Here is a 25,739-nt window from a genome sequence, read left to right on the forward strand (position 1 = left end):
CAGCTTATGTAAAAAGTGTTAACTATGCCTTTCAGCTTGTGCGCAAGGGCATTTGAACTATTCTAATAGTCAGTTTACAGAGGAATTATGTTACCCGTTTACTGGAAGGGTAAAAAAAAGTGTCACTGCTCATCAGGGCCACAAGTCCAGAATCCACGAGCTGATGAAGGCAGAATTGATGTGTCCCCACATTTACTGCATGATAACAAGGTCAAGATATCCCTGGTCCCACCTGCTGAGACCTGACTCTCAGATGTGAATATTCTTGTTTTTATGGACAGTGAAAGAGCTAGATTAGTATGAGTGTAGTTTAATCCTTGTACTCTTGACGATGAGAATCAAAATTAGGATGTTAGACTGGGTGTGATGGTATACACCTTTAATCCTAACAAATAGTGAGCTTGAGCAAGGACCATATAGTGAGACCTTGCCCCCCAACAACAAAACCAAAACTGGTTGCTAGATTGTCTGGGTACAATTGGGCATGAGCTCCTTTCAGTGATCTCTTTAGAACAAGGCAGATGTGGGTTTACCTCTACCACCAACAGCTTGAAGACTTTCCCTACATGATGTAATTACCACATTAAACTATGGAACATAGATCCTAGTCATTTCTTGGAGAAGTCTCTTGTTCTTTGGCTCTAACCCAATTAGAACATCAATGAACACACTTTATTAACCTTGTTACACCTTTCTGTTTAAAAATACTTTTACCATTCAGTGATCCATAATTTTATAGTAGCAAGTACAGTTGTCTCTACATATTCCTGGTGCCAGAGCCCCTTAAATATTAAAATTTTCAGATGCTCACTTCTATTATATAAACTGGCATTATATTTACAACAAAACTTACATATATTTTCCCATGTACTTTCAGACACCTCCAGCTTACTTTTAATATCTAATACAATGTAAATGTTACATAAGTAATGTGATGCTGCATTGTTTTGGGAATCATGATAAACATATTCTGCACCTTCTCAGTACAGATGAGTTTTTAAATGTTTCCTGTAAAGGATGCAGTGTAAATTTTTGAATGGAAAAATAAAAAAAATAAAAAAGCACACATTTAATGAAAAAATCACTATATAATGTGTTAGATATCATTATGACTTTTTTTAACAAAATGGTTTTTTTTTTTTTGGATCTTGCCTTCTACCTTCTGCTTCTCTTATTCCTCTGTGGGTAGCTATCCCACCCAAGATTCTTTCCTCTTTTAAGGCCTGTGTGTCCTTTTACTTAATCTTAATCTTTCTTGATGAACATTTAAAATTCTTCATTCAAAATTTATTGTGGTAAACATGCAATCTATGACTATAAAATGTCAGCTGTATAAGCCATTTATCTGTATCTCTGTGTATCTATCTATCTATCTATCTATCTATCTATCTATCTATCTATCTATCATCTATGATCTATCTGTCTACCTAGTATCAATCTTATACCTGTCATCTATCTCATCTATCTATCTATCTATCTATCTATCTATCTATCTATCCATCTATCTATCATCTATATATTTCTTTGATACACGATTTCACTGCATAGACTAGGTAGACGTCAGTAAACACCTTTTAGATTATGAGTCCTGTACTTTTTTTCACACTCCTAAAGTCTCAGCAAGTCTGAAAGTTAATGTGACTTTCTAGATTTCTTTTATTTGGAGTAGAGGAGTCCTAAGGACTCATTTCTTTCCTGGGGTTGAGGAAGGTCACTGACATCTCACCCCCAATACTATCCACCTTTCAGTGGATTTATCTGCCTATTTATCCTTGTGAAAGTTCTCTTCATTTTAGTTTTACCGTCTCAGATGTGCATAGGAAGGAAGCTAGCAGAATCATCTTTTTACTTAACTTACCTCCCAATAAGAATTTTTTCCTAGAAATTTATACAAGGCAATTTTTTGAAGCCATGCTTTAGCTAAAAAAAAAAATCAAAACTATGCTAAGTTGGCACTAAGTAGACATGAGAGGAGGCTGTACTTACTGTTAGTTTAAAACATGAACTCTGAGGCCAAAAGCCCTTAAAGCATACCACACCTCTGCCTTTTAATAGCTGTGTGAATATGAGTGAGTCACTTTAGTCTTTTGCCTCAATTTCTTTACCTATAAAGTAGAGAAACTGGTACCAAGTGTACGCGTGTACGTGCATATGTGCATCTCTCTCTCTCTCTGTCTGTCTTTCTCTCTCTGTCTCTCTGTCTCTGTCTCTCTCTGTCTCTCTGTCTCTCTCTGTCTCTCTGTCTCTCTGTCTCTCTCTCTCTCTCTCTCTCTCTCTCTCTCTCTCTCTCTCTCTCTCTCTCTCTGTGTGTGTGTGTGTGTGTGTGTTTGCATCCACCCGTGCATATGCATGTAGAAATCTGAGCAGGACCTCTGGAGTCTTCTACCATTCTAGATCAATCTCATTATCTTGAGACAGGCTCTCTAACTGAACTTAAAGCTCACTGTCTCAACTATGCTGAGTTCCTGGGATCTGCTTGTTGCTATCCTCCAATGCTGGGTTGCAGGTACACAAAACCATACAACCATGAAACTGTGCTACCCTACCCAGCTTTTTACACGGATACTGTGGTTCACTCTCAGGCTCTCAAGCTTGTACAGCAAATGCTTTCATGCTCTGAGCCATCTCCACACCCCCATAGCCAACTCTTTTGGTGAAAAATAAATGAGGTTTATAACTCTTTAGAACAGTGACACCAATAATCCCTAGATAGAGATTATTATTATAAATATAAACGTTCACTCTGTCTCTTCCTGCCATGCCTTCACTAACTCTTCTTCATGCCCCACTGCTAAAGTCAACACTTTCTGTGTAGACCATCTAATCCCACAACCTTTCCTTGGGTCCTTTATCTTGAACCTAGCAGTTGTGGGCTCAGTTTTCTGCTAATACTTTTCTGCCACCAAGTTAAGCTGCTGCACCTGCTGGACTGAAGCCATCTGGAGATCTTCAATAATCGCTCTCCTGAACCCTGAGGCAACCTTTTATTGTCTCTTCTCATGAAAGCAATTAGCCTTGCCCATCATGTAGGAAAAAGAAGACTTTGACTCAGACCTGTGTGTGCTGGGGCTGAAAATGAAATCAACAGATGGAACCAAACACCTGCTCCCGGCCTTCTGGAACAGCTCTCATTGGAACAACTTTTTAACTAAAGATGATTTTTAACCTATACAAATAAGAAATTATAGCCTTGATATTTTTAAATAAGATTCATGACTATAGAATGGAAGATAGCATATTTTCAGAAATAAGACTCCATTGAAATGCCACCAAACTGGTCTGATAGCCAATCAAAAGACTATTTCCAGATTTCTCTTCACCTCCGCAAAGGTCACTCAACGACCACTGAAACTTATTTTCATAAAATACACGCATGATCAATCTGTTCATGTGACTGCACTGTATTGAAATAGCACCCAGAAGGCTTAAAAGACAGCAGTTGTTCCTCAAAAGTTTGTTTGCCTTTTCCTGTGACTGACCTTGGTTCTTTGTGGCTCTGACTTGATCAATGATTCCCAAGTTTTGTGTCTATGATTTAACAAGTTTTCCATCCCTCTCCTTCAGATGATAATCAAGTGCCTTAATTTTACATAGTCCACTATATTCTACCAAAGCAATGGTCCCTGTGATAATTAAGATGGATCTTTTCATATCAGTTAACATAACCAAGATAATCACTTACCAGTGCACACAGCAACTTATCTCTTAGTCAATTCCATACCTAATTAATTTGATAAACCATCAAAGGAGAATAGCCTAATCAAATCATTTCCTTCTCAAGAGAAGAGCAAAAAACAAGACCTGGAAACCAAAAGGAAAGAGGGCCTCTAAAACCTCAACATGGCAGCATCGTGTAGATTCTCATTGAATCTAGGCCACATGGCCAAATAAGTGTCTTGGAGGCCAGGTACTATGTTTTAGGGTTATGTAGAAAAAACCTGGGATAAAACCGGACTCGCTGAACATAGCGGACAATGAGGAATACTGAGAACTCAAGAACAATGGCAGTGGGTTTTTGATCCTACTGCACTTACTGGCTTTGTGGGAGCCTAGGCAGTTTGGATGCTCATCTTACTAGACCTGGATGGAGGTGGGTGGTCCTTGGACTTCCCACAGGGCAGGGAATCCTGATAGCTCTTTGGGCTGACAAGGGAGGGGAACTTGATTGGGGGAGGGGGAGGGAAATGGGAGGTGGTCGCAGGGAAGAGACAGAAATCTTTAATAAATAAATAAACGGAAAAAAAGAAAAGTCATAATAGGGTCATTATAGTTTAATAAATGACTACATTTATCAGAGATTCTCTCAGTAGTTTTTATTCCACCAGAGAGACTTTTATCCTGACTGCTTTGGCAGTCCTGGAGGGCAGAGACTATGAATCTGGTGAAACTCCATCATGGAGTTTGCACATAGGTAGTACACAAAATGGTGGCTGTACTGTACTTTAACTGAGCCAACACAGTCTCAATTTCACAAGGAATTGATGTATTAGGAGGAAAAACAAGGACTGATGAACTATTCTTCCTCTTCCTCTTCCTCTTCTTCCTCCTCCTCCTCCTCTTCCTCCTCCTCCTCCTCCTCCTCCTCCTTCTTTCTGTACTTGTTTCCATTAGGATGTACATATGTCCCAATTAAAATGATTTTTCTTTGTGGTGTTATCAAGATGATGACCAAAGAATCTTGTATTTCTCTTAAAAGAATACAAATATGGAAAATGTGTTGATTATTTTTAATGTTTTTCCTTTAGGTTCATGGATATGCCCTGTTCACTTGTGCCATCCCATACTGGACCAGTGTCTTTAGTATCATGGGATCCTCTGCACTTGATACACCCTGAGTTATTAAAGTGACTTTGGGTGGATTATTGCATTGACTAATTACCAGGACTGACCTTCACACTGGCTAAAATTTGCTTGACTTAATGAGGCTCAATTTTTGTCAAGCCCTCTAGGCTGGATGGCTGCTGGCCCAGTCACTTCGTTGCTTTGATCTTTCATTTTTAATAATAATTATTGCACAAAGCTTAAGGAACTATGGTAAAATATGTCAGTAATCATGAAAAGCCTGGGGCAGCTACATTCAAGGAAAAATATTAAGCCTTCAGATTTTTGACCCTGTTTGAATCAGACTTTATACTCAACTTTGACCTTGTTGGAGATGACTTTCATTAGAATATTAAAAAATTAATACTTCAATTCTTAATAGGGGTTGTTCTACACATGTTAAATGATGGGATAAATGTTAAGTTGCCTGATCTTTATTAAATATCATCATCCCAGCCTAGAATCAGTGTTCACTTTTATGTGTGAAATTCAAGATGATGGTGGATTTTTTTTTAGACACATATCTAATTATACCCAAAGAAAACTCCCATTTGAAGGATGTCTATCAAGCAGGGCAGGCTTTCATCCTATAAGAAAAACAGGGTTGATGAGTATTAGCTGCCTAGAGCACTGTGCTAAGAAAGATTAGGAAGCAGAATTGAGCTCAGCATAAAAGTGTGCTGAAACTGACTAATATGTCTGATATAGCACAGGAAGGAAGAGAGACATGATAGCCATTCCTGCTTTGGTTCATAGATTCTAGACTTGTCCTCTCACCTTACAGGGATTTTGTTGGAATTTCCACATTTCTCCTCCTTTTCTTATTTTCTGCTCATGCTTGAGTTCCTGAGTTTTCATGCGCTCTCCTACCTTACTTGCTTTTATTTTCCCATTTTCCTTTTCCCCTCAGGCCTTAAACTCATGCCTGTCTTTAGTGACTGAGATTATAGGTACACACTGCCATACAAGGTTAGATTTTGTTGTTGTTGATTTTTTTTTTGTGGTGGTGGAGCATAGGAGAAGGTGGAGTTCAGTACATGAAAATGTCTTCTGTGTCTGCTAGAATTTCCCCATTTCATCAGTCGTGGTATAAGTAGTTACAATGGCTTTGGATTTCTTACTTCAGGGATGCCTGGAAGCCATGTATTAAATTTCTTTTCCTATTTTGACTTGTCATCTTTTTTCACATCCCTTTTAAGCTCTTGCTAATATTTTACTTTGATTTTTTTTCTCTTCTCTGTCCCTTTTAAGGCACTTGCTATGGTATTTATTCATTTTGTTTCAGTCATTTTGAAATTGACTATTTGAAACTATTTTTAAATTTTAAAATAGAATTCTTGGTTGCTTTCTTTTTTAAAGATTTATTTTATTTGTGTGTGGGTACCCATGAACATCAGTCTCTTCTATTGATTTTTTTCCTCTGTTGTCTTGTCCCTGTCAAGTTCATGTTATTAAATCCCCACCTTCCGCTTTCCTATGTGAAGCACTGCTCTGCCAGAAGCTATGACAGGTTAGTTTGATGTGTTCTCCACCTGGTCGCCTTTAGTTCTTTTTTCATAACCTTTCAAGTATATAGGGATGTCCAGGAGCTGCAGTTTAGGGGGTTGTGGCTTACCCAACAAGGATACTCAGCACTGACTTCTCGTCCTCTGCAAGAACAGCAAGTTCTCTTAAATCACGAGCCATTTTTCCAATTTTGCATTTTAGAGATATTCTTACTCTGTAGCACAGACTGGCCTAGGCCTCAGATTGAGCTTAGGATAGACTCAAGTTAGTGGTAATTGTCCTACCTCAACTTCACAAGTACTGGGATCACAAGTATGAGTCAAGATGCCAAGTTCATAGTTGTTCTTACAATAGTTTGTATTATTATTTCTTATCTCGCATTTTTTTTCTATAAAGTCCTTTATCTAATTTGTAATGGTATGTTACTTGTTTTTATGGTTACCATTTTTACCTGTTGTATAAGCATATCGTTCTGGTATAGTTCAAATGTGTACAGGAAAAAACTACTCCTTACGGCTTTCTGTAATGTTTAACTTTGCTCAGTTCTGGAAGAAAATTCTTCCGGCGAATTCAGGAAGAGTTAATACAGTTGGCTTTTCTCACTTCACAGAGTTCCTTCTTCAGCTACCTTTTGTGGGTCTCAAAGATGTGGTGGCTTCATTGGAGAGATAATCTTTCTCATTTCCCTCTGACTTATTCCTTATGTAGACTTATATTTGGCTCTCTTGTCCCCGTCACGTCATTTTTTATTATATTTCTACTCATTTCTTCTCTACACGAATCAATGCCCTTGAAGCAACCACGGCAGGTTAATTTGAAATGTTTCCTGTAAGTCCTCATCCAGGTCTTCTTTTTCTGTTTCTGTTTCATGCCCAGTTACAAGGAGAAATGTCAAAGCAATTCAGAAGAAAGCTAAACAAACATATATATATATATATATATATATATATATATATATATATATGTGTGTGTGTGTGTGTGTGTGTGTGTGTGTGTGTATGCAGCCTTTACTGTCATTAGTGCCCAACCACTAGTTCTGACCAGTCACAACTGAGTGTGTCACATTGTCGAAGACTCCCCAACTGCCTCCAGGACAGGTGTTAATGAATTGATTTGAGAAATGTACAGATTATTTGCCACCTTCCCTTGTGTTTATTTTTATTTGTAGGCTTTATATATTCAGATGATTATGAACAAAGTAGAAGCAAGGTGATTGTGCAGGGATAGTTTTATTTTGTTTCCATGCAGCTGCCCCACTTATTTTAATAGTGTGGGAATGGTGTGTAATTATGCATTGTTAGAAGATTCAGGTTTGTTTATTCTTACCTTGAAATATTCTAAGTATTTTTTTTACTTCCTGGAACATAACAACTGCATCACCATAGCACCTGGGCTGGAATATTTTTATGGCTGTCAGATGTTCCCTGTTTTCCCTCTGTAAAGCACAAACACTGGATGTGAAGAGGGCAGGAGGTTACACAGTGAGAAAGTTTCACGGGTGACATCAAGGCTCAGCACTCTACTTGCATTTCTCCCTAATGACTGGTTGGTACCCAGGCATCTTCACTGCTGAAGACCTGAGCTCTTGAAATTTGCCAGGACTTAAGAGCTTGTAGAGCCAAACAAATAATCCAGTGAAAGATGAGAACTGATCTTTGGTCAGTGTTTGGAGCTATAGTCTATTTATGTAATTTTCAAGATTTATATTACATATAGTCCCTAGGCAGACTTACATCAATCTACCTTTTTTTCTTTGATAAAAAAGAAAATTTTTGATAAGAGAAAATTCAAGAGATTTAAACTAATATTGACCTAGTTTCAATTCTGTTCCTGTGATCATTATCTAGATAAAAAAAACAGCTGGGGGAAAAAAAGGTTTATTTGATTTATAATTCCAAACTAGAGTCAATTACTGTGGGGAAGTCAAGGCAAGAGGAACAGTCTCATCTACCATCAATAGCAGAGAGAGTATGAATATGTGCGTGGTTCTTAGCGCTTGGTATCTATCCCTTCCTCCACATTTATATAGCCCAGAATTTCATGCCAGGGAAATCGTGCTGCCCTTGGTAGCTTGGTTCCCCAATGTTAGTGAACAAAATCACATAATCCCCTCCAAGCCAAGGTGATCTAGGCAATCGCTCATTGAGAAAATTTTCCCAGCAGATTCTAAGTTGTGTCAAGTTGTCAATCAAAACTAACTATCCCTATTGTTTATATCGTAATGAAAGCTTAACAGTGGTTTAGGCAAAGATTGACAATTTTATTCCTTAATGTCCTTTTGCTTTTGTTTCTAACTGTAGCTTCGGAAAGCCGTGATGGATCACATATCAGATTCTTTCTTGGAAACCAACGTCCCTTTGCTGGTTCTCATTGAGGCTGCAAAGAGTGGGAATGAAAAGGAAGTGAAGGAATATGCCCAAGTTTTCCGTGAACATGCCAACAAGCTAGTGGAGGTAAGTCACAGACCTGTGGACTCAGGTCTCATAGCGCAAGATGTAGATATAGAGTGTGTCTTTACACATGGCTCTTGAGGTTTTAATAGACTGCTGTTTTGCAGTTTCCTTGGAAAAGTCAAGCACTAGAAGCTTTTTTTGTCCTGGCTTTCTGAGTATTCTGTTCCCCTCAGAGGAAACAAATTATTAGCCATCCTTCCTTGCTGTGTGTCACGACTTTTCATACTCTAAAACGTGTCTGCTAATTTTCCTGAGCAATAAGCAGAAGCTGGAACTGTAGTAGTGAGAGCTCGCCAACATTGAATGGCAGGTTTGACGAGAAGAGGAGAATTAAAATCTTCAGATGGATAATTTATAGCCTGTTTCCTTTCTACCCTCTTCACTCTCCATTCCAGTGCATGCAGTGAAGCCCAGATTGCCTGGTTGTTGTGGGAGTTTTCCTGGAGAGACATGCACAAATATCTGTTGGCTCCAGATAGGGTGCTAAGGATACACTGGCGAAATTATTTCATCTAAGACTTGTTTGGTGAACCAGTGAGACACTGGAAATTACAAAATCATGCGTAAGGAGGTACCTACAGGAGCTAGATAAGCCCTAGTAGCATAATAACTGAAAAACTCACCTTAGCATGTATGACGACCTCAGAAGGTTGCAGACATGGAGTGCCTCCCTCAGCTGAATGTTCACCATTTTATTCTCTAGTACTTCCAGATATCACAGCAATTGGGACAGGATTATATAAAGTTGGGTTAGGCGGGTTAGTTTCTGGATGTTGAGATGAGGGTCTAATGACCCTCTTACCCTTTATGAGGGAATGTCTAAAAGTCAGTCTTGTAGGGATTTCATGAAAGGTAATAACAGCTGTTCTGATTTCAAGATAGGAATGGCTCTGCCATGTTGAGTTGGGGAAAGTCTCACAACACTGGCCACATGGTGAATTTGTGGGGGAAAATACATTTTTTTCTAAATAGCTGTTTAGATTCCTTGTGAAAGATCTTGGACTAGTACTAATGTATTTTCAAGATCATAGATATATTTTATGAAGTAGAGAAATCTGTGGAAGTTTCATTATAAATACTAAATTATACCCAGTGATATTAGAACAATATACAAAAGGAAAGTGATATTTAGGCTGCTTGGCTTTGGGAAGTGAATGGCTGTAATTTGGAGAAAAAAAAACAGAATTAGTGATATCATCTCAAGGGGAAAAAACACAGATGTTGATCAGGAAATGTGTGAAAGAGTCTTGGAAGGGTGGTGATCGCGGGGCGTGTGGAATGATTGCAAGCAGTAGGTCAAAGCCCACAGATGGCCTTAGCACCACTGCCACCACCACTGTGGTGCGTTCTCTCTCTGACTGTTAGTACTTATGAAGTCACCAAAGCATATATAAATGCAGGCTGAAATGAAACAGGTCCAATGTTTCATTTGTGTGTCAAGGAGACGATGAAGAAGGAGCTGAGAGTGGAGTGGGGGGAATGGAAGAAGGAGGAGAAAAGGGAATTGCTGAATAAATGCTCTAAGGGTTTAAATATTAATGTGAAACAAAATACTCTAAGCATATACACATGCCATCCTATGTGAGATATTGTCGTTTTTATAAATACTTGTAGGATTTAAAGAAAATATATTCAGCAGTGTACTGTAAACACTGTGTATGAAAAGATTCAAGCTACTACCACATGGTAAACACTTCCTGTGTTCAGTACTGTAAGTGTCACCAATCCTGTGCATGGCCTCATTTGTAGCACACTTTTAGAACGCAGATGTGACCTTCAGCAAGCATGGGGCCAGGGCACATGAACTCTCTCTCTAATCATTCTTGCTTCTCTTGTGACAGACCATAGTCAACATTTTCCCTTGCTGGTTTTGGGGTCACTGTAAATGAATCTACCTGCTCTCATTGATCCCCTACTTGTGGCAGGTGGAGGAGACCTTAGGTCACCCGGCTGCCCAAGGCAGAAAAGTGATGCTTTCCCTGCTTTACTTGTTCTCCTCAATGACCGTGGATGGGCTTTGCAGCCAGCAATGTCTTAGAATGTCTTAATGTCAGGAAGACAGAGAGCAGGGTCTAGGGTATGGAATTGCAGTAAAGCAATTAATGTGGTATGTGGACTTCAAGTAAAGTCCTTGTTTCTAGTTTGAAAAAAATGATCTTTGTGAACTTAGAGACTTTCTTAGTTTTTCTTGATTTACGTGCATGACATATTGATTTTATGTTCATTGATCTTTATAAGTTCATTTGCTAATTCTACAAATTTCTATTCTTTCAGTCCCAATACTGGTGGGTCCCTAGAGCTAGTAGGCAGTCTCATCACATTTTTTGAGAAGTTACATATATACATGCATATATGTATTTTTACACACACGTCTGTTTACATGGATATATGCTAATGTGCAAAAAATGTTTGAAAAGTTGTTCTTAAATAAAACTTATATTGAATATGTTACACTTTTGAAAACAGTTACATTTTGTTTCCTTTAGAGGTACTTATATCTATGTCTTGTATCACACACACAACTAACATTTTCTTTTAAAAACAATTCAAGGAAGTAGCTAGTAAAGCAATGTAAACCTGGGGATTTATTTGAGGTATTTTTTTTTTATAAAAGACTAAGTTTTCTGTTTCTTTTTGACTTGGTTTTGTTATGTTGCATTTGGGCACTGCTTATTTCATATAACTTACTGACATAAAATTGAGACTACACTTAATATCTTTATTAAATATGTGGGATATACATTACTGTTTCTTATTTATTCTTTTAGTACTCACATTGCAAATGAAATTGATTTTCTTTCGCAGATCCTGCTCTCCAAACACATCCACGTCCCAAGTTCATGTCCCCTCCTAAGAATGACCAAGTATTAGGAAACTGATCTGGGTGACATGACATCTCGGTGACATGAGGAAGGCGGGCTCTTCTCAGTGAGCACCCCTTTTCAGCATAGTTTAAGTTTTGACATTTGTGCTGTTCCTTTCAAGCTTTTCAAACAGCGCCCCTGTTGTTTTCATTGAGATAGGACTCATTATGTAGGCCAGGCTGGCTTTGAACTTTGACTACACAAGCACCTGTATCCAGAATTCTGAGACTGCACTTGTGCACAGCCATGCTAGGTAAATTTTTTGATTTTCCATTTTCTTTTATATTTATTATCAGTTAGGATGTGGGTCCCTTAGTGGTTACACCATTATGTCAAATAGCAGACATGCAGGACTGAAATGCTTTAAATAAGATTGTGGATTAATTTTTGCTGCTGCTGTTGCTAACAGTTTAAATGAGAGATTTGTTTATTCACTGACAGCATTGGGTTCCCATATTTCAAGTGAATACATAAGGTGAACTTATACAAAGATCTTATATTTAGGAAATTCCACAGCCAAACCTGCAAGGCTAACTCTGCCTGAACTGAGAGCTCCGTGTGTGTCTGCAGTTCTTTCATCTGGAGTCTCCTTTCTGGGCTTCTGCATATGGCCTCCAGTGTCCAGGCCACCTGCGACAGCAGAGTAGAAATAGAGAGGGACATCATAGTGTGGAAGAACCCAGCTGACCAGAAAAGACAGGAACCCCTTCCTTTACTTAGCTCTATGACAATAATTTTAATTCTCAAGTGCCTCTTGAGTATGGATTTTATACTCAATTTCCGACCTGTTTCTATTTCTTAAATAGTTGTGATGTGGAATTCCCCTATGTATGCTGTGAATAAGTTTTATTACTGTTGGATAATAAAGAAGCTGCTTTGGCCTGTGGCAGGACAAAATAGAGCTAGGAGGGCAAACTACACTAAATGTAGGGAGAAAGAAGGTGGAGTCAGGCAGTTGCCATGTAGCTGCTGGAGGAGAAACATACTAGAACTTTGCAGTATGCAGGCCACAACCTAGTGGTGATACATAGATTAATAAAAGTGGGATTATTTAATATGTAAGAGCTAGCTAGAAATACACTTTAGCCATTGGTCAAACAGTGTTGTAATTGATACAGTTTCTGTGTGATTATTTGGGTCTGGGCAGGCAGGAAACAAACGTACAGTCTCCTCTTATATATTTGTTTGCTACTTTCCCTTAGTTTTGTATATGGTTTTCATGACAATGAGTGCAATTTAAAAAATATTTTAAGAGGGTATTTTTATTTTCATTTTATTAATTCATTTGTGTGTGTGTGTGTGTGTGTGTGTGTATGTGTGTCTGTGTGTGTCTGTGTGTTGAAGATTTGAACTCTGGTCCTTACATTGTGTCAGGTTTTCTTACCCACTGATTCATCTTCCCTTCCCAAAATGTGAGTCTTTAGACCTGAGGAAAACAGGCACTTTTTGCATGATCTCAAACAGGGAAAGCACTTGATCTGATTGAGATATTCAGAAACCATTTCACTCTATCTGCTGCATACAAAATGGACTGGAGGGTCCAATGAAAAGGAAAATGGCTCAGCCAGAGTCTCTGCAGCTCCCCAAAGCACAAAACAAGCAGCCCCCACCACTGGTAGAGCTGGGGAGAGGAATGTTAGGAAAGTTGACTGAACGAACGTCCAAGCAATAGGAGAAGTGAGTGTGGAGGCTCAAGACAGCTGGACTGGTTTTTGCATCTCATTTTCAAAATTAGTTTGTATTTTCATTGCTGCAATGCAGATTTTGCCCCCAATTTACATCCACCACCACCCCCAAGCACATTACTTTGGGAGAGAGTTGCCATAATTTGCATTCCATTTCTGCAAAATTCCATTCAATTTGCTTGGAAATGAGGTCCAACAGGTGTCCTATGATCATCTCTGTGCATCCTGAGTTGGCCCACCCTGGAGTCCTTGGCTAACCCACAGAGGGTTTGGAAACTAGCAATCAGGGGAAAATATCAATATTCGTTTTATTAGTCACAGTGAGATGTCCTGCAATAGCTGGAATAGAAAACAGCAGATCTGACCTGCTGAATTGCTCCAATCATAAGATCCTGGGGGAGGATCAACTATGTTTTGCAAAATGCTAGGAATACTTTGAATAAAAAGTTTCCCAAATGATCCTTTTTAAGATAATTATGAAAAGCTAAAGAATTTCTTCCTATTCATAGTTTACTGAAATTTCGTTTGCACTAAATGATTGTTAAGGGTTTTCTAATGGTGTGATAGGTTGTGACAAACCTGATTCACCTAATAACACAAATTTCTGGACTGGAAAGATGCCTTAGTGGATAAAGGTGCCTGATGTCCAGATTGACAAACTGAATTCAAATCCCCAGAATATATATATGTTGGGTGTGATGCAGCATGTCTGTTACCCTAGTGTTGATGAAGTGCTGATTCCAGAGGCTTTATGGTCCCATTCACAACATTAAGCTTGAGATTCTGTGAGAGCCCCTGCCTTGAAAACAGAGCACAACAGAGGATGATGTCTGGTACTGACCTCTGGCTGCTACAGACACACACACACACACACACACACACACACACACACACACACACACATACACACACACACATGCATGAGCATGAACGCACTTAAGGGATCAACATTTTGTTTTGTTTTGTTTTTGTTTTTTGCTTTGCTTTGTTTTTTGAGATAGGATTTCTCTGTAGTTTTGAGTCCTGTCCTGGAACTATCTCTTATAGACCAGGCTGGCCTCAAACTCACAAAGATCCACCTGCCTCTGCCTTCTGAGTAATGGGATTAAAGGAGTGCACCACCACCACCTGGCTCAACATTTTCAAGATCATTTTTATTCAAGTTTAGGTGTGAGAGCTTGTGTGAGTTTATATGTATCCTGTGTCTGCAAGCTCAGCAATGTTTTACCCACTGAACCTTCTCTTCATCCCCAGTGCCCAATATTTTATCAAAACCTATGTAGCTTGCTTCACACACTTTTTCCTCAAAGTTCAGAGAAACTTGTTTGGTATTCCCCACCCCCCTTTCAAGATATCTGCCACATGACATCCTTGCTTGATTGAATACCCTGTGCTTCTTCCCATTGTGTTTCTACTCTCTGTCTTCCTTTTCTCTCTTCCCTTCCTTCTCATTTCTGGTTATTGTTCTGCTCTCTGAGTGTGTCCCAGGGTGGGGTCAGCTCCTTGCATTTCTCACTTTCCTTGTATCCCATTTACTTTTGAATCTCACACATACAGCTCAGAGAGCCATATGATATGGCTCCTGATAGTTTACCAGTTCCCTTAGGGAAGAAGACCATGCCTAATTGATTCCTAACAACACCCCAGCACCTAACTGAGTGCCTGACTGTAGCAAGAATTCAATAAATAAATGGTGCCCAAAGAAGAAATAAAATAATAAGTGTAGCTAGCAATTTTGCTAGCTTGCTAGCCCCTGAGGTAATGTATCTTAATAGTATGTCTGCAGCATGCTAAGGGTCACCTTAAGGATCAACAGTAAAGAGGCATTGGGCCTATTTAATTCTCTGATTTACTACCTAGGAGAATTTCAGGTCTGGGAGAACTGATGTGGGAAACTGCTATCTTTTCTGAGTAGAAAGGACTCAGTGTGCTTCCTCTCTGGTGCTGAATAATTAAGTTACTTTCAGGCAGCTGCAAGGGTGATGTCCAAACTCGACTATCCTTCTCTGGTTCTCTACCTTACAATTATGTTCATGTTCTTAGCCTTGGTTGCAGTGTCTCTGACAGAGGATAATTGTACTGTCTGACAAGGACAATATTGAGTCCTTGGGGATGATGAGTTAAACAAGGACATCTCAGTTCTCCCTTCCATGGTCTTGACTTCACAAACTTTGTAGACATACCCTAATGTGATGAGATACTTTTTTTTTCTGTCAAAAAGATTCAAGGCTTGGAAGTAAGAGATATACCCTGGTATGCAGAACTGCTCATGTGACCATTAGTTAGGCACAAGGGTGGTTGTATAAGTATCCTGAGAGATTGTTCTCCTTAATGATCCCTCTTTTCACGGTGCCATATTCAGTGACAATGTATGAAAATGTTCTCATATACTGAGGCTGGTTCTTTAGTTGGCCGCATAACTATGGGCAAAGTCAGGTACGGTGGCAAACACCTGTAATTCTAGTAATTAGGAGCTAGAGGCAGGCCAATCAGGTATTTAAGACCAACTTTAGCTACATAGTGAAATTGAAGCCAGTGTGGGGTATGAAAAAACATGAGATGGCATCTCAAAAAAAACTATCTTTCAAACTTGACTTGACCTTTTCCAAGAATACGGGGGCTGAATTGAGGCCACAGAGACTTGGTTTTTAGTGGCTGATGGTGAGACAGGGTATATAATAGAAATATTCATAGATGAGGGTTGGGAAGAAAAAGAAAACTGAAAAAAAGAGAAATGCATCCTGGACTATGCATTCTATTCCAAAGATGAGGCAGAGTGTAAATGTGTAAGCTGTAATATTGAACTCTGAGAATGCTAGGAATGGTGACTATCTAATATCTAATGCTAGGAATGGTGAATGGTCGTAGGACGCTTGGTAGTTGAAGAAAATCTCAGGATTCATAGGCAGATTAGATCCTCAGCCAGGCTCTTGATAGCAGGCCCCCAGGTACACAACCTATACATAACAAGCACACATTCAGACTGGGACACAGGCCACTGGTAAATGCACGCTGGCCTATACAGGCTGGTTGACAGTGGCGGAAGGAGAAGTTCTTCATCTCTGATCTCAAAGCCATGTTTATATAAAATAACACAAATGTGACATTTTGCTAGGAATAAAGCTATATGCAGTCAGGCCACTAGTTAGTTCCTGACTGCTCAGTCCTGAAATAACCACATAGAAACTGTATTAATTAAAGCACTGCTTGGTCCATTAGCTCTAGCTTCTTATTAGCTAACTCTTAAATCTTTTTTTTTAATTTTTTAAAAATTTTTTTAAACTCTTAAATCTTAATTTAACCCATTTTTATTAATCTGTGTATTGACACGAGTCTATAACTTACCCAATAAAGTTCCGGTGTCTGTCTCTGGTGGGGCTACATGGCTTCTCACTGATTCAGCCTATTTTCTTCCAGCATTCAGTTTAGTTTTCCCTGCCTATCCCTAGTCTACCTATCACAAGCCTAAGAGAGTTGTTTTTCTTAACCAATGGTATTCACAGCATACAGAGGGTAATCCCATATTAGCTACAGAACAGGTTATATTTCTGTTTATACTTCCGGGTTTCCCATATATCCTGTGTCAGCCATCAATAACTGGCTCATTCATGGTTCTCCCACATATCTGGTGTCAGCCATATTTTAGATGAGCAGAATTCATATGAGAACCATGTTGTCTAAGCAATAACTATTTTTTAAGGTCTTCTCATTCCTACAGTGCGCTATAGTGCAAAACAAGATATATCAAGGGAACAAGAATGATGAATGAGAAGTCACTAAGTCAGTGTGCTGCTCTCATTAGATAGCTATTAAGCAGATATTGGAAGGAAATAAAACAGAACTGTGTTGACTGAATTTTTGTTAACTTGATACATGCTAGAGTTGTTCAAGAAATGGGATTTTAAATTAGGAAGTTCCTTCAATCAGATTGACTTGTACATAAACCTGTGCAGGATTTTCTCAGTGATTGATATGGGAGTATCCAGTGGGTACCATCACTTGGCAGGTAGCCCTGGGGTATATAAGGATGAAAGTTAAAGTCTGGCATGTTGATTCGCAGCTTCAGTGCCAGCACTTGGGAGGCAAAGGCAGGAGGAACTCTATGTGTTCAAGGTCTACCGGATCTACAAAGCAAGTTCCAAGACATCCAGGATTAATACACAGAGAATCCCCATCTTGAAAAGAAAATGTTGCTGTGTGGTGGTATATGAAATTTTAATCCTAGCACTCAGAAACAGAGACAGACAGGTCCTGAGTTCAAGGCCAGGCTGAGCTACAGAGTGAGTTCAAGGAGAGCTAGAGCCACACAAAGAAACCCTTTTTCACAAAAAAAAAAACCCAAAAAAACAAACAAGCAAACAACAACAACAAACCAAATAAAAAAGAAGCAAGCTATGGGGAGCAAGCAGTATTCCTCCATGGCTTCTGCTTCAGTACCTATCTCTAGGTCCCTTCCTTGAGTTCCTGCCTTGAATTCCCTCAGTGATGAGTATGACCTGAGACTTTCTCCAGAAGATGGTTTTGGGTATGGTGTTTTATCTCTCCAATGGGAACTCTAACCGAGACAAGTCTATGCCACAGGGACAGATAAAGAATGCCTGAAAGGAGCAGTGTGCTAGTTATATTTGATAGAGGACAAATAAACCAGCACAACCAGGGTCAAAGTGAGACAGAAGCCCCAGAGGTGAATCTGAGAGTTAGAGATGAGGATCAGAATTTTCCTTAGGATTCTGGGCCCATCAGATGGGTTTGAACAAAGACATAACACTACTCATTTTTTTTTTAAATAGATCACTCTGATCTCAAAGATATTCTAGAGTAGGAGAAGCAAAAGTGAAAAGAACAGACAGGATGGTATCTTAGTGGTCACAGGGATTAGCACTGTGGCTGGAACAGCAGCAGAGGGGATGTCAAGAATGGATGAATTTGGGTTGGATTTCTGAGGTTGAGATATTTTGTTAACTATGGGATGACTCCAAGTTTTTACATTCTGTAGTAATACAATTAGGTGCAAGTTTCAAAAGGCATATGTTACCATCTCAGACTGTTTCTCAATTGGCTCTGACTTTAGCTGTTTTATGGGCATGGCCCTGAAAACCCCACACATATCTTGGTTTTAATTAAATACAACAGAACTTTGCAAATACTATAGTCTTAAACCAAAAGTGAGCCAAAGATGAAGCCAGGAAGTGATGCATCAAAACCTACATGGACAGACTGGATCTGCAAGATTATCAGAGTACGTGTTCAGCACTGACATGCACCTTTACTCTGGGGTGACATCCTGGTTCAGTCAATATACTAAACTAGACATGAGGTAGTAAGTTCTCTCAAAAAATCGACCATAGAAAATCCACAAGTGCTAATAGTCTATGAAAAGCTGTTTTGTTTGGCTCATCAAAGTTGTACTCTTACAGTAATATTCACCCTTACATGTGCAATTCACCCAATATCACTCTCTCCAAAGAATCCTTAACTACTTAACACTACCTTGTTTCTTTTCCCCAAAAGGATACATCTCATAAAAATGAAATGTCCATTTTAGACTGTTCTTAAAATTATTTATTTATTTATTGTGTGTGTATGCATTTTATAGCACACATGTCAGAGGACAATCAGCAGAAACTGGCTCTCTCTATGTGGTGTCTGGGGATTGAACTCTGATTGCCAGGCTTCACAGCAAGCATCTTTATTTACCAAGCCATCTTTGTCAGCCCCTAGACTCTCTCTATATATATAAATATAAGAATAGAATTGTTTACTTTATTTATATTTTTGAACACTTTATGAATAGCCAGTATAGTTGACTTACATGTACAGATGAGAAAAGCTGAGATATGAAGAAGTTCTGTAATAAAGCATAAGGGAGAAACTCAGATGATAAATTGCTTGCCTTATAATATGAGGACCAAAATCCCAGTCCCAGAAGTCACATAAAAAATCAAGGTGTGGTGACATGAGTTTCTGATATCACGTATTTGAAGGTATGGATATCAGGGTCCTTGGAATTCACTGGCTGACCAGCCCAGCCTAGACTATTTACTTGGCAAGTTCCATGCCATTAAAGAGGCCCTGTCTCAAAAATAAATGGACAGTATTAGAGGAGAATTCCCAAGGCTGATGTCTGGTCATCATATGCATGCACATGTACATGCACATGTATGTGCACATGTATGTGCACAGATACACACATGTGAACTTGCACATGCACAAACACACTAAAGTTCCATAGCTAGTTCAGGTCACATAGCTAGAAAAAAACAGACTTCATGCATGAGCCACAATTTTGTACTATCCCTGCATGTGGTCTAATGAGTTCTTACATAGCATGTAGTCAAATCCACCATTCCAATTTTTGGTAAGGTATGTGGTGAAAAATGTGAGTTCCTGTTATTGGTCTTATTGAATTTCTCTCTCAATTATGTGTCAGAGAATAGTTACTCACTGTTTCTTGAAGAACTGCCCACTCTTGCAGGATAATTGTTGCTGACTCTAGTACAATAAATCATCCAGGCTGCTTCGAGGTGATGGTCCTGGGTCACAGGTTAAACTCATTTATGGATATCCCAACTTTTCACTTGCTCAGCCTTTCTGACTCTGATCTACTTTGATTTCATGGTGATTTGTAGTTAATGGAACCCAAAGATAGTAAATGTTTCCATCTCAGAATTCTATTATAACTACTGAGTTAACAATGCTCATACATCCTTCCAGATTCAACTCAACTCATTATAACATGGCCAAAATATAAACCAGAAGACCTTGATTATTGAAATCAATTTAAAAAGAATATTCATAAGAAGAACCAACTACAAGCTTTCTGGCTTTTGTATAAAACTAGTCCTATCTTAACCGACTCCTGAAATTTTACCTAAATAGTTAAGTATGCTTCTGAAAAATCACCTAGAAAAGATGAAGCAATTGTGTTGTTGACATCTAAGGAGAAGGGGAAGTCCAACTACTCTTTATGTCATGTACTATTGTATTAGACAAAATTCATGTATCATCTCGTTAAGACATTTAGTAATAAATATAGCTTTTCAGATGATAAACTCTAAGAAACTAAAAGTTATCAGTCACCAGCTGGAGGATGAGTGACAAAGCGAGGTTTAGATATTCTCGGAACCCTCTTCTGTTTCTCCACATGTTCTCTTGATTTTTCTGTATGCTACACCATGATTTATTAGCTGTGTAGTCTTCTGAACAACTTACCTTCCCCACAATAGAACTATAAGCGAGCAACATGGCATTATGATTTTAGTCTATATTCCCCAAAGTGAAAAAAGTAATGAGATGCATTAGGAAGATTCCCAGGAAACTGCTGTCTGGGCTTTCTTAGTGATGTTGGCAGATCTTTGCTGCAGATAAGTGGGAAAGGGTTTTTGACCTTTTCTTGTACTAATAAATAAGTTTACCAATTCATTATTTAGAAACTAGATGTGTATACATGTATATAATTTTTTATTTTTCTGTTTTTTATAATTGTTAACATGTACCTAGATGTTATTATGCTAACTTTGAAATCTTACCTTGGAGCATAAACTTATCAGATTAAGGTCATACCCCTTCAAAGCAAAACTGAAAAAGTTGTATCCAATTAAAACTGATGTGGTTTGTTTAAGAGCAGGAAAATTTTAATTGCCTTGGCAAAAACACTCTTGAATGTTCATGTATTCAATTTTTGCTACCTACAAGTGCTTTTATATCAGAAAGCCCTGTAGCCAGCCTGAAGCCATAGTTTGGAAGGCTGGTGCATTGGGATACTTTAATTTTTGAACTAAAAACAACTTTTCAGATTTCTCTGACTTCATTTAATTTAGGAATAAGTAGAAACTAACTTCATAGAGCCCCCTTGCCTACTTGAGGCTATTGAATAATCACTTTCAACTCTTAACTAAAAACACACTAGGTCCTTTGGACCTGGTGACTGGGATGTCTTAGTATGTGAATGTACCCATTACTTTAACCTTTCACCTTCAGATTTTTCATAAGACATAAATTTCATTCACTTATCTTGGTCACTATGTAACTCAAGATTTCAGTTTCTAGAACAAAGGAAGAAACAATTTACGTTAGTCTAAGGAATTTGGAGGTTACAAGGAGAATGTTTCACGATAGTAATAGCTCACTCCCTTTAAGCCTTAAGTGAAACTGAAGCTTGGATTTCAGATCCCAAAGGGACTAACAATATGGAATCCACCACCCTTTAGTATAAGCCTTGATTTGGTCTCTGACCGACAGGTATAAGTATTTTGAAATCCCTTTGGCCTTACATATATGTGAGCCAATGGGGGAATGCAGGCCAGAAGAAGGCACCAGATCTCATTACAGATTGTTGTGAGCCACCATGTGGTTGCTGGGAATCAAACGTAGGACCTTTAGAAGAGCAGCCAGTGCTCTTAACCTATGAGCCATCTCTCCAGTCCCCTCTCTTCCAGTTTCTAACAAGATTCTTTGCCCTTTCAAGTCACTTTAGTTTGAGAAAGTATGTCAAGGGATATTGACACATAATCACATTGTTTGATCTAACTACAGCTCCCTCTCATCATATGTAAAATACAGCACAATGTCTTTAGGGAAAATGATGCTTAATTGATCTTTAATATGAAGTAGAAGTAAAGAGGTTCCTTGGGTTCCTCTTCCAACCAGACTGCTGCCCTTGACTGTTCCTGTTCAGACATTCTAGAGTTGCTGTAGGGTTTGAATGTCACACACTCTAGGAACCTGGGACTTACATCAATATTCTCATAAAATGCCATTTGCCATCAAAATACACTTAGTTACTTTCATGGGCTGACAAGTTGTTCTCTTTCATGCTAAAACAATAGAAGTCTCATTATGTAATCTCTTCTTAATGTTTTCTTGCATGATTGAAAGAATGACTGCCTTTCCAAATCTGTAGATTGTCCTGTGACTGATTTTCTTAGAGAGTTTACATGTTTGTGTTGTGTGGGGTGGTCAAGATTTGAGAGATTCGTCATTTCCCCTCACAACATAGCTTCTTGTAGTTTTAAAAAAGACAAAGGGACAACAAATAGAACCCATTGGCTTTTCTCTTTCTCCCTTCAAAACAATCAGACATATAAGGCGTTGAAACCTTTAAGTATATTAAATTTCTCTTTGAAAGGTTTCTTGTAGTTGGAAGAACACAAGGAAATACGGCAGAAGTCAAACAGAGTCTGGGAAGTCAACGAGATGGGCAAATGGCCCTAAGGGCAGTGACATATCAGGAGTGTAAGTTATGAATCAGAGCACTACATGATCAAGCTCTTGATGCTTACTGCCCTCTTAGCTTGAGTTAGACTCTCCTTTTCCCATACTTCTCCAATACGATTTCTTAAGTATTGCCTCATTTTGACTCCCTGTCATGACAGTAAGAATCTCACTCCCTGCCTCAGCTCTGGCTGTACTGGCCAAGTCTTCTTCAAGAACGTGGATTGACCTTTTTTCTTGTCTGCCTTTCCTTCTATTTGAGCATCTGTTTGTTTGTTTTTTCCTCTCTCAATTATGAACTTCATTGGCAAGAAGGTGCTTCACTCTCCAAAGTATACACTGAGGGATGGGAAGATGCTTGGGTCTCTTTTCAGATAGATGCCGAGTGAATATTGTCCCCTTGTGGGAACAAATATCTACCAGGTATCATGGTAACAGCATGGGTAGATGAAGACTGCACTAGCTTGGATTGCAAATTTGCCCTCCCCCATTTCCAAGCACTTTGCAACACACACTTTAAGGCATCTATTTGAAAGAACTTGACTTTTGAGACACTTGATTGCGGGGATCAAAACAGCCTCTTTAGCTGAGTGTCATTCAGTGGTAGATGCCTATTTTTGGTTTACAAAACTACTTACCTACAGGTAAATCTACAACTCTCCTGTCATTAGCATCCTCCACAGCTTGAGCCTCAGTGCAGAAACTGTCATGACATTTTCCAGGAAACGAGCAGTACTTTACCTTGTGAAACATCCTGAAGTGCATGTCTGTCTACATGTGACAGGCTTCCCTATGGAGTGAGTGTCTGCCATTTTCACAGTCACAGGCATGGGGAGATGGATCAGTCAGTAAAGCACACTTCCACATGTATAAGCACACATTGAATAATAAACCAATCTTTTCTCTCTCTCTCTCTCTCTCTCTCTCTCTCTCTCTCTCTCTCTCTCTCTCTCTCTCTCCCTCCCTCCCTCCCTCCCTCCCTCCCTCCCTTCCATCCTTCCTTCCTTCCTTTTTTAAGGCAGGGCTTCTGGGTTTCTTAACTTTGAGGCTGCCAATTGCCCTTATCAAAATGAAAACAGTTTGCCCTCTGTTGCAGTTACATAAAGGAAGTTTGGAAGGTTGGGCTTCTGTCTCAATACCCTGTCAGCATGCATGGCTGTCTCAGAGTCCCAAACAGGATTAAAAGCATTAATGACATTGTGGGAGTGCTTTTTCTACCCAGAGCATTCCAAGTGTAAATCCCCAAGGAAAGGGTTGAAGCTCATAGTTCTCCAGTCTCTCTTGAAAAGTGTCCTAGAGAAATGGCAGTTCTGTTACCCTTTTCCCCAGAAAGGTGCGAGGGAGTTAAGTGTGCATCTGTCCACATGGAGCTTCCTGCAATTGATTGCCCATCTTTTCCTCAATGACTTTCAAAAGAGTGAATATTTTGTTTTGATCAAGGGAATTGACAGTTTATGAAATTTAGAGTGCCTGCAGCTCCTGTGGCATCCTTTTAGTTTCGTGTCTCATGACTTTGCTTGCTGGGACAACATAGAGACTGATCATCATTTCAAAGGCAGTCAACACCTCTACTTTAAATGAGAATATTACATGGATAGAGATTACAGAGATCAAAGTATCTACTGAGGAAAATGCAACAGGGATTCCAACCTCCTCACTTTTGACATTCTACCTAGACAATTTTTTTGTGATGGGCTCTGGTCCTATGCAGAGGTTGGTAACATCGATAGATTGCACTCAGCACATAACAATGTCACCCTTTAACCCAGTTATGATGAAGAAAAATCATCATTGCATTACCAACCTTTCCCATCTGAGAATCACTTGTTGACAGTCTTAATAATAACTACTTTATTTATTGTAACATTCAAGTTATGGGTGCTTAATGTCCCATACCTATATTACTTAATTTGTAACACGCAATACTTAATATGAATAAATAATAAAATAGTGCAAGAAAAAAGCTCATTTTAAAGTTTAAAAATTTTAAATTTGTTTATTTTTATGTGTGCGTATGTTGTATGTGTGTGTATAAGTCAAAGGACTGATTTCAGAAGTTGTTTTTTACTTTCAACTGTGGGTTTTAGGACTCAAAATGGGTTACTAAACTTGTATAGCAAGCACGCTTTTTTTTTTCCAAGAAAGGATTTCTTTGTGTATCACTGGCTGTACTGGAATTCACTCTGTATACCAGGCTGGCCTCGAACTCACAGAGATCCATCTACCTTTGCCTCCCTGAATGCTGGGATTAAACGCATGCACCACCACTGCCCGACAACAGGAAGCATTTTTACTCACTGAATCATGTTGCTAGCTCGAGATTTGTTATTTAATTAAATTACTCTGAAATTACTGTTATTCAAAACTCTCACTTTCTTATATCTCATGGTCATTTGGTGATAACCCCTTGTCACAAAATTTTCTTTTGGTTATCTTTAATACTACCCCTGAAGTAAAAACTTAAATGATTTGCTATTCTGAAATTATATATAAGAAGATAGACTGTCCCTAGTTAGCACTGCCTCATTTATTTTTTTATAAGTAGAGGAAGTGGTTACAATGCAAGATTATGAAAACAGGTGTGTAAGATAATAACATGATGGAAGATACGCCTATAAAGATGAGATGGAGGCAAAGGTTCATCTCATTCACATCCCACACAGAGTTCAGGGATTGTTATTAAGTGAAATCCCAAAATAGACAAAATTCCTTGTCAATAATTACTTATTAGTTAAGAGTTCAATTTGTCTTGGAACTCTTCGGAGTACCTTATGTTTAACTTGATTTCATCGTCTAAATTTTCTTTTTATTGCTTAAAAAGAAAAGGGTCTCCAGTTAACAGCTTTCCTCTGAGCAGTATCTCCTACCAGTTGCTGAGAGAGAAGTTTCCTTCCTGAAGCACTGCCTGGAGACCTCCCACAAAGTTGCGATAATAATAATAATACTTATTATTAATGACAATACAATATGAGCATGAGATGTTGTTCAGCAGTTAAAGCTAGAAGCATGCTGCAGAACAAGTAAATCAGCCTTCCCCAACATGAGGACAGTCCACAGAGGGTGGAGAACATAAATATTGAGGCCCTGGTTCTTTATTGCTTTTCTCTTGCTTGAGAAGGTAGGTTAGTGTTAGCATATGAGTGTGTTGGAGCAGGACAAGAGAAACAGTCTTTATCCAGGGCATGAAGGTGAGGAAT

The 25,739-nt window shown here is 38.8% G+C and overlaps 1 protein-coding gene across 4 annotated transcripts in view; it reads left to right on the forward strand.

The window, feature by feature from the left end:
* The window catches only part of Ctnna2 (catenin alpha 2), a 1,099,183-nt gene that overhangs the window by 857,048 nt on the left and 216,396 nt on the right, over nt 1-25,739 (forward strand). For all 4 annotated transcript variants that reach the window (XM_075983800.1, XM_075983801.1, XM_075983798.1 and 1 more), the window contains exon 9: nt 8,628-8,780. In XM_075983800.1, the coding sequence (XP_075839915.1) occupies nt 8,628-8,780 (153 nt within the window). The remainder of the gene's footprint in view (nt 1-8,627; nt 8,781-25,739) is intronic.

This window comes from Microtus pennsylvanicus, chromosome 8 (genome assembly GCF_037038515.1).
Source record: "Microtus pennsylvanicus isolate mMicPen1 chromosome 8, mMicPen1.hap1, whole genome shotgun sequence".
In the NCBI taxonomy this organism is placed as follows: Eukaryota; Metazoa; Chordata; class Mammalia; order Rodentia; family Cricetidae; genus Microtus; species Microtus pennsylvanicus.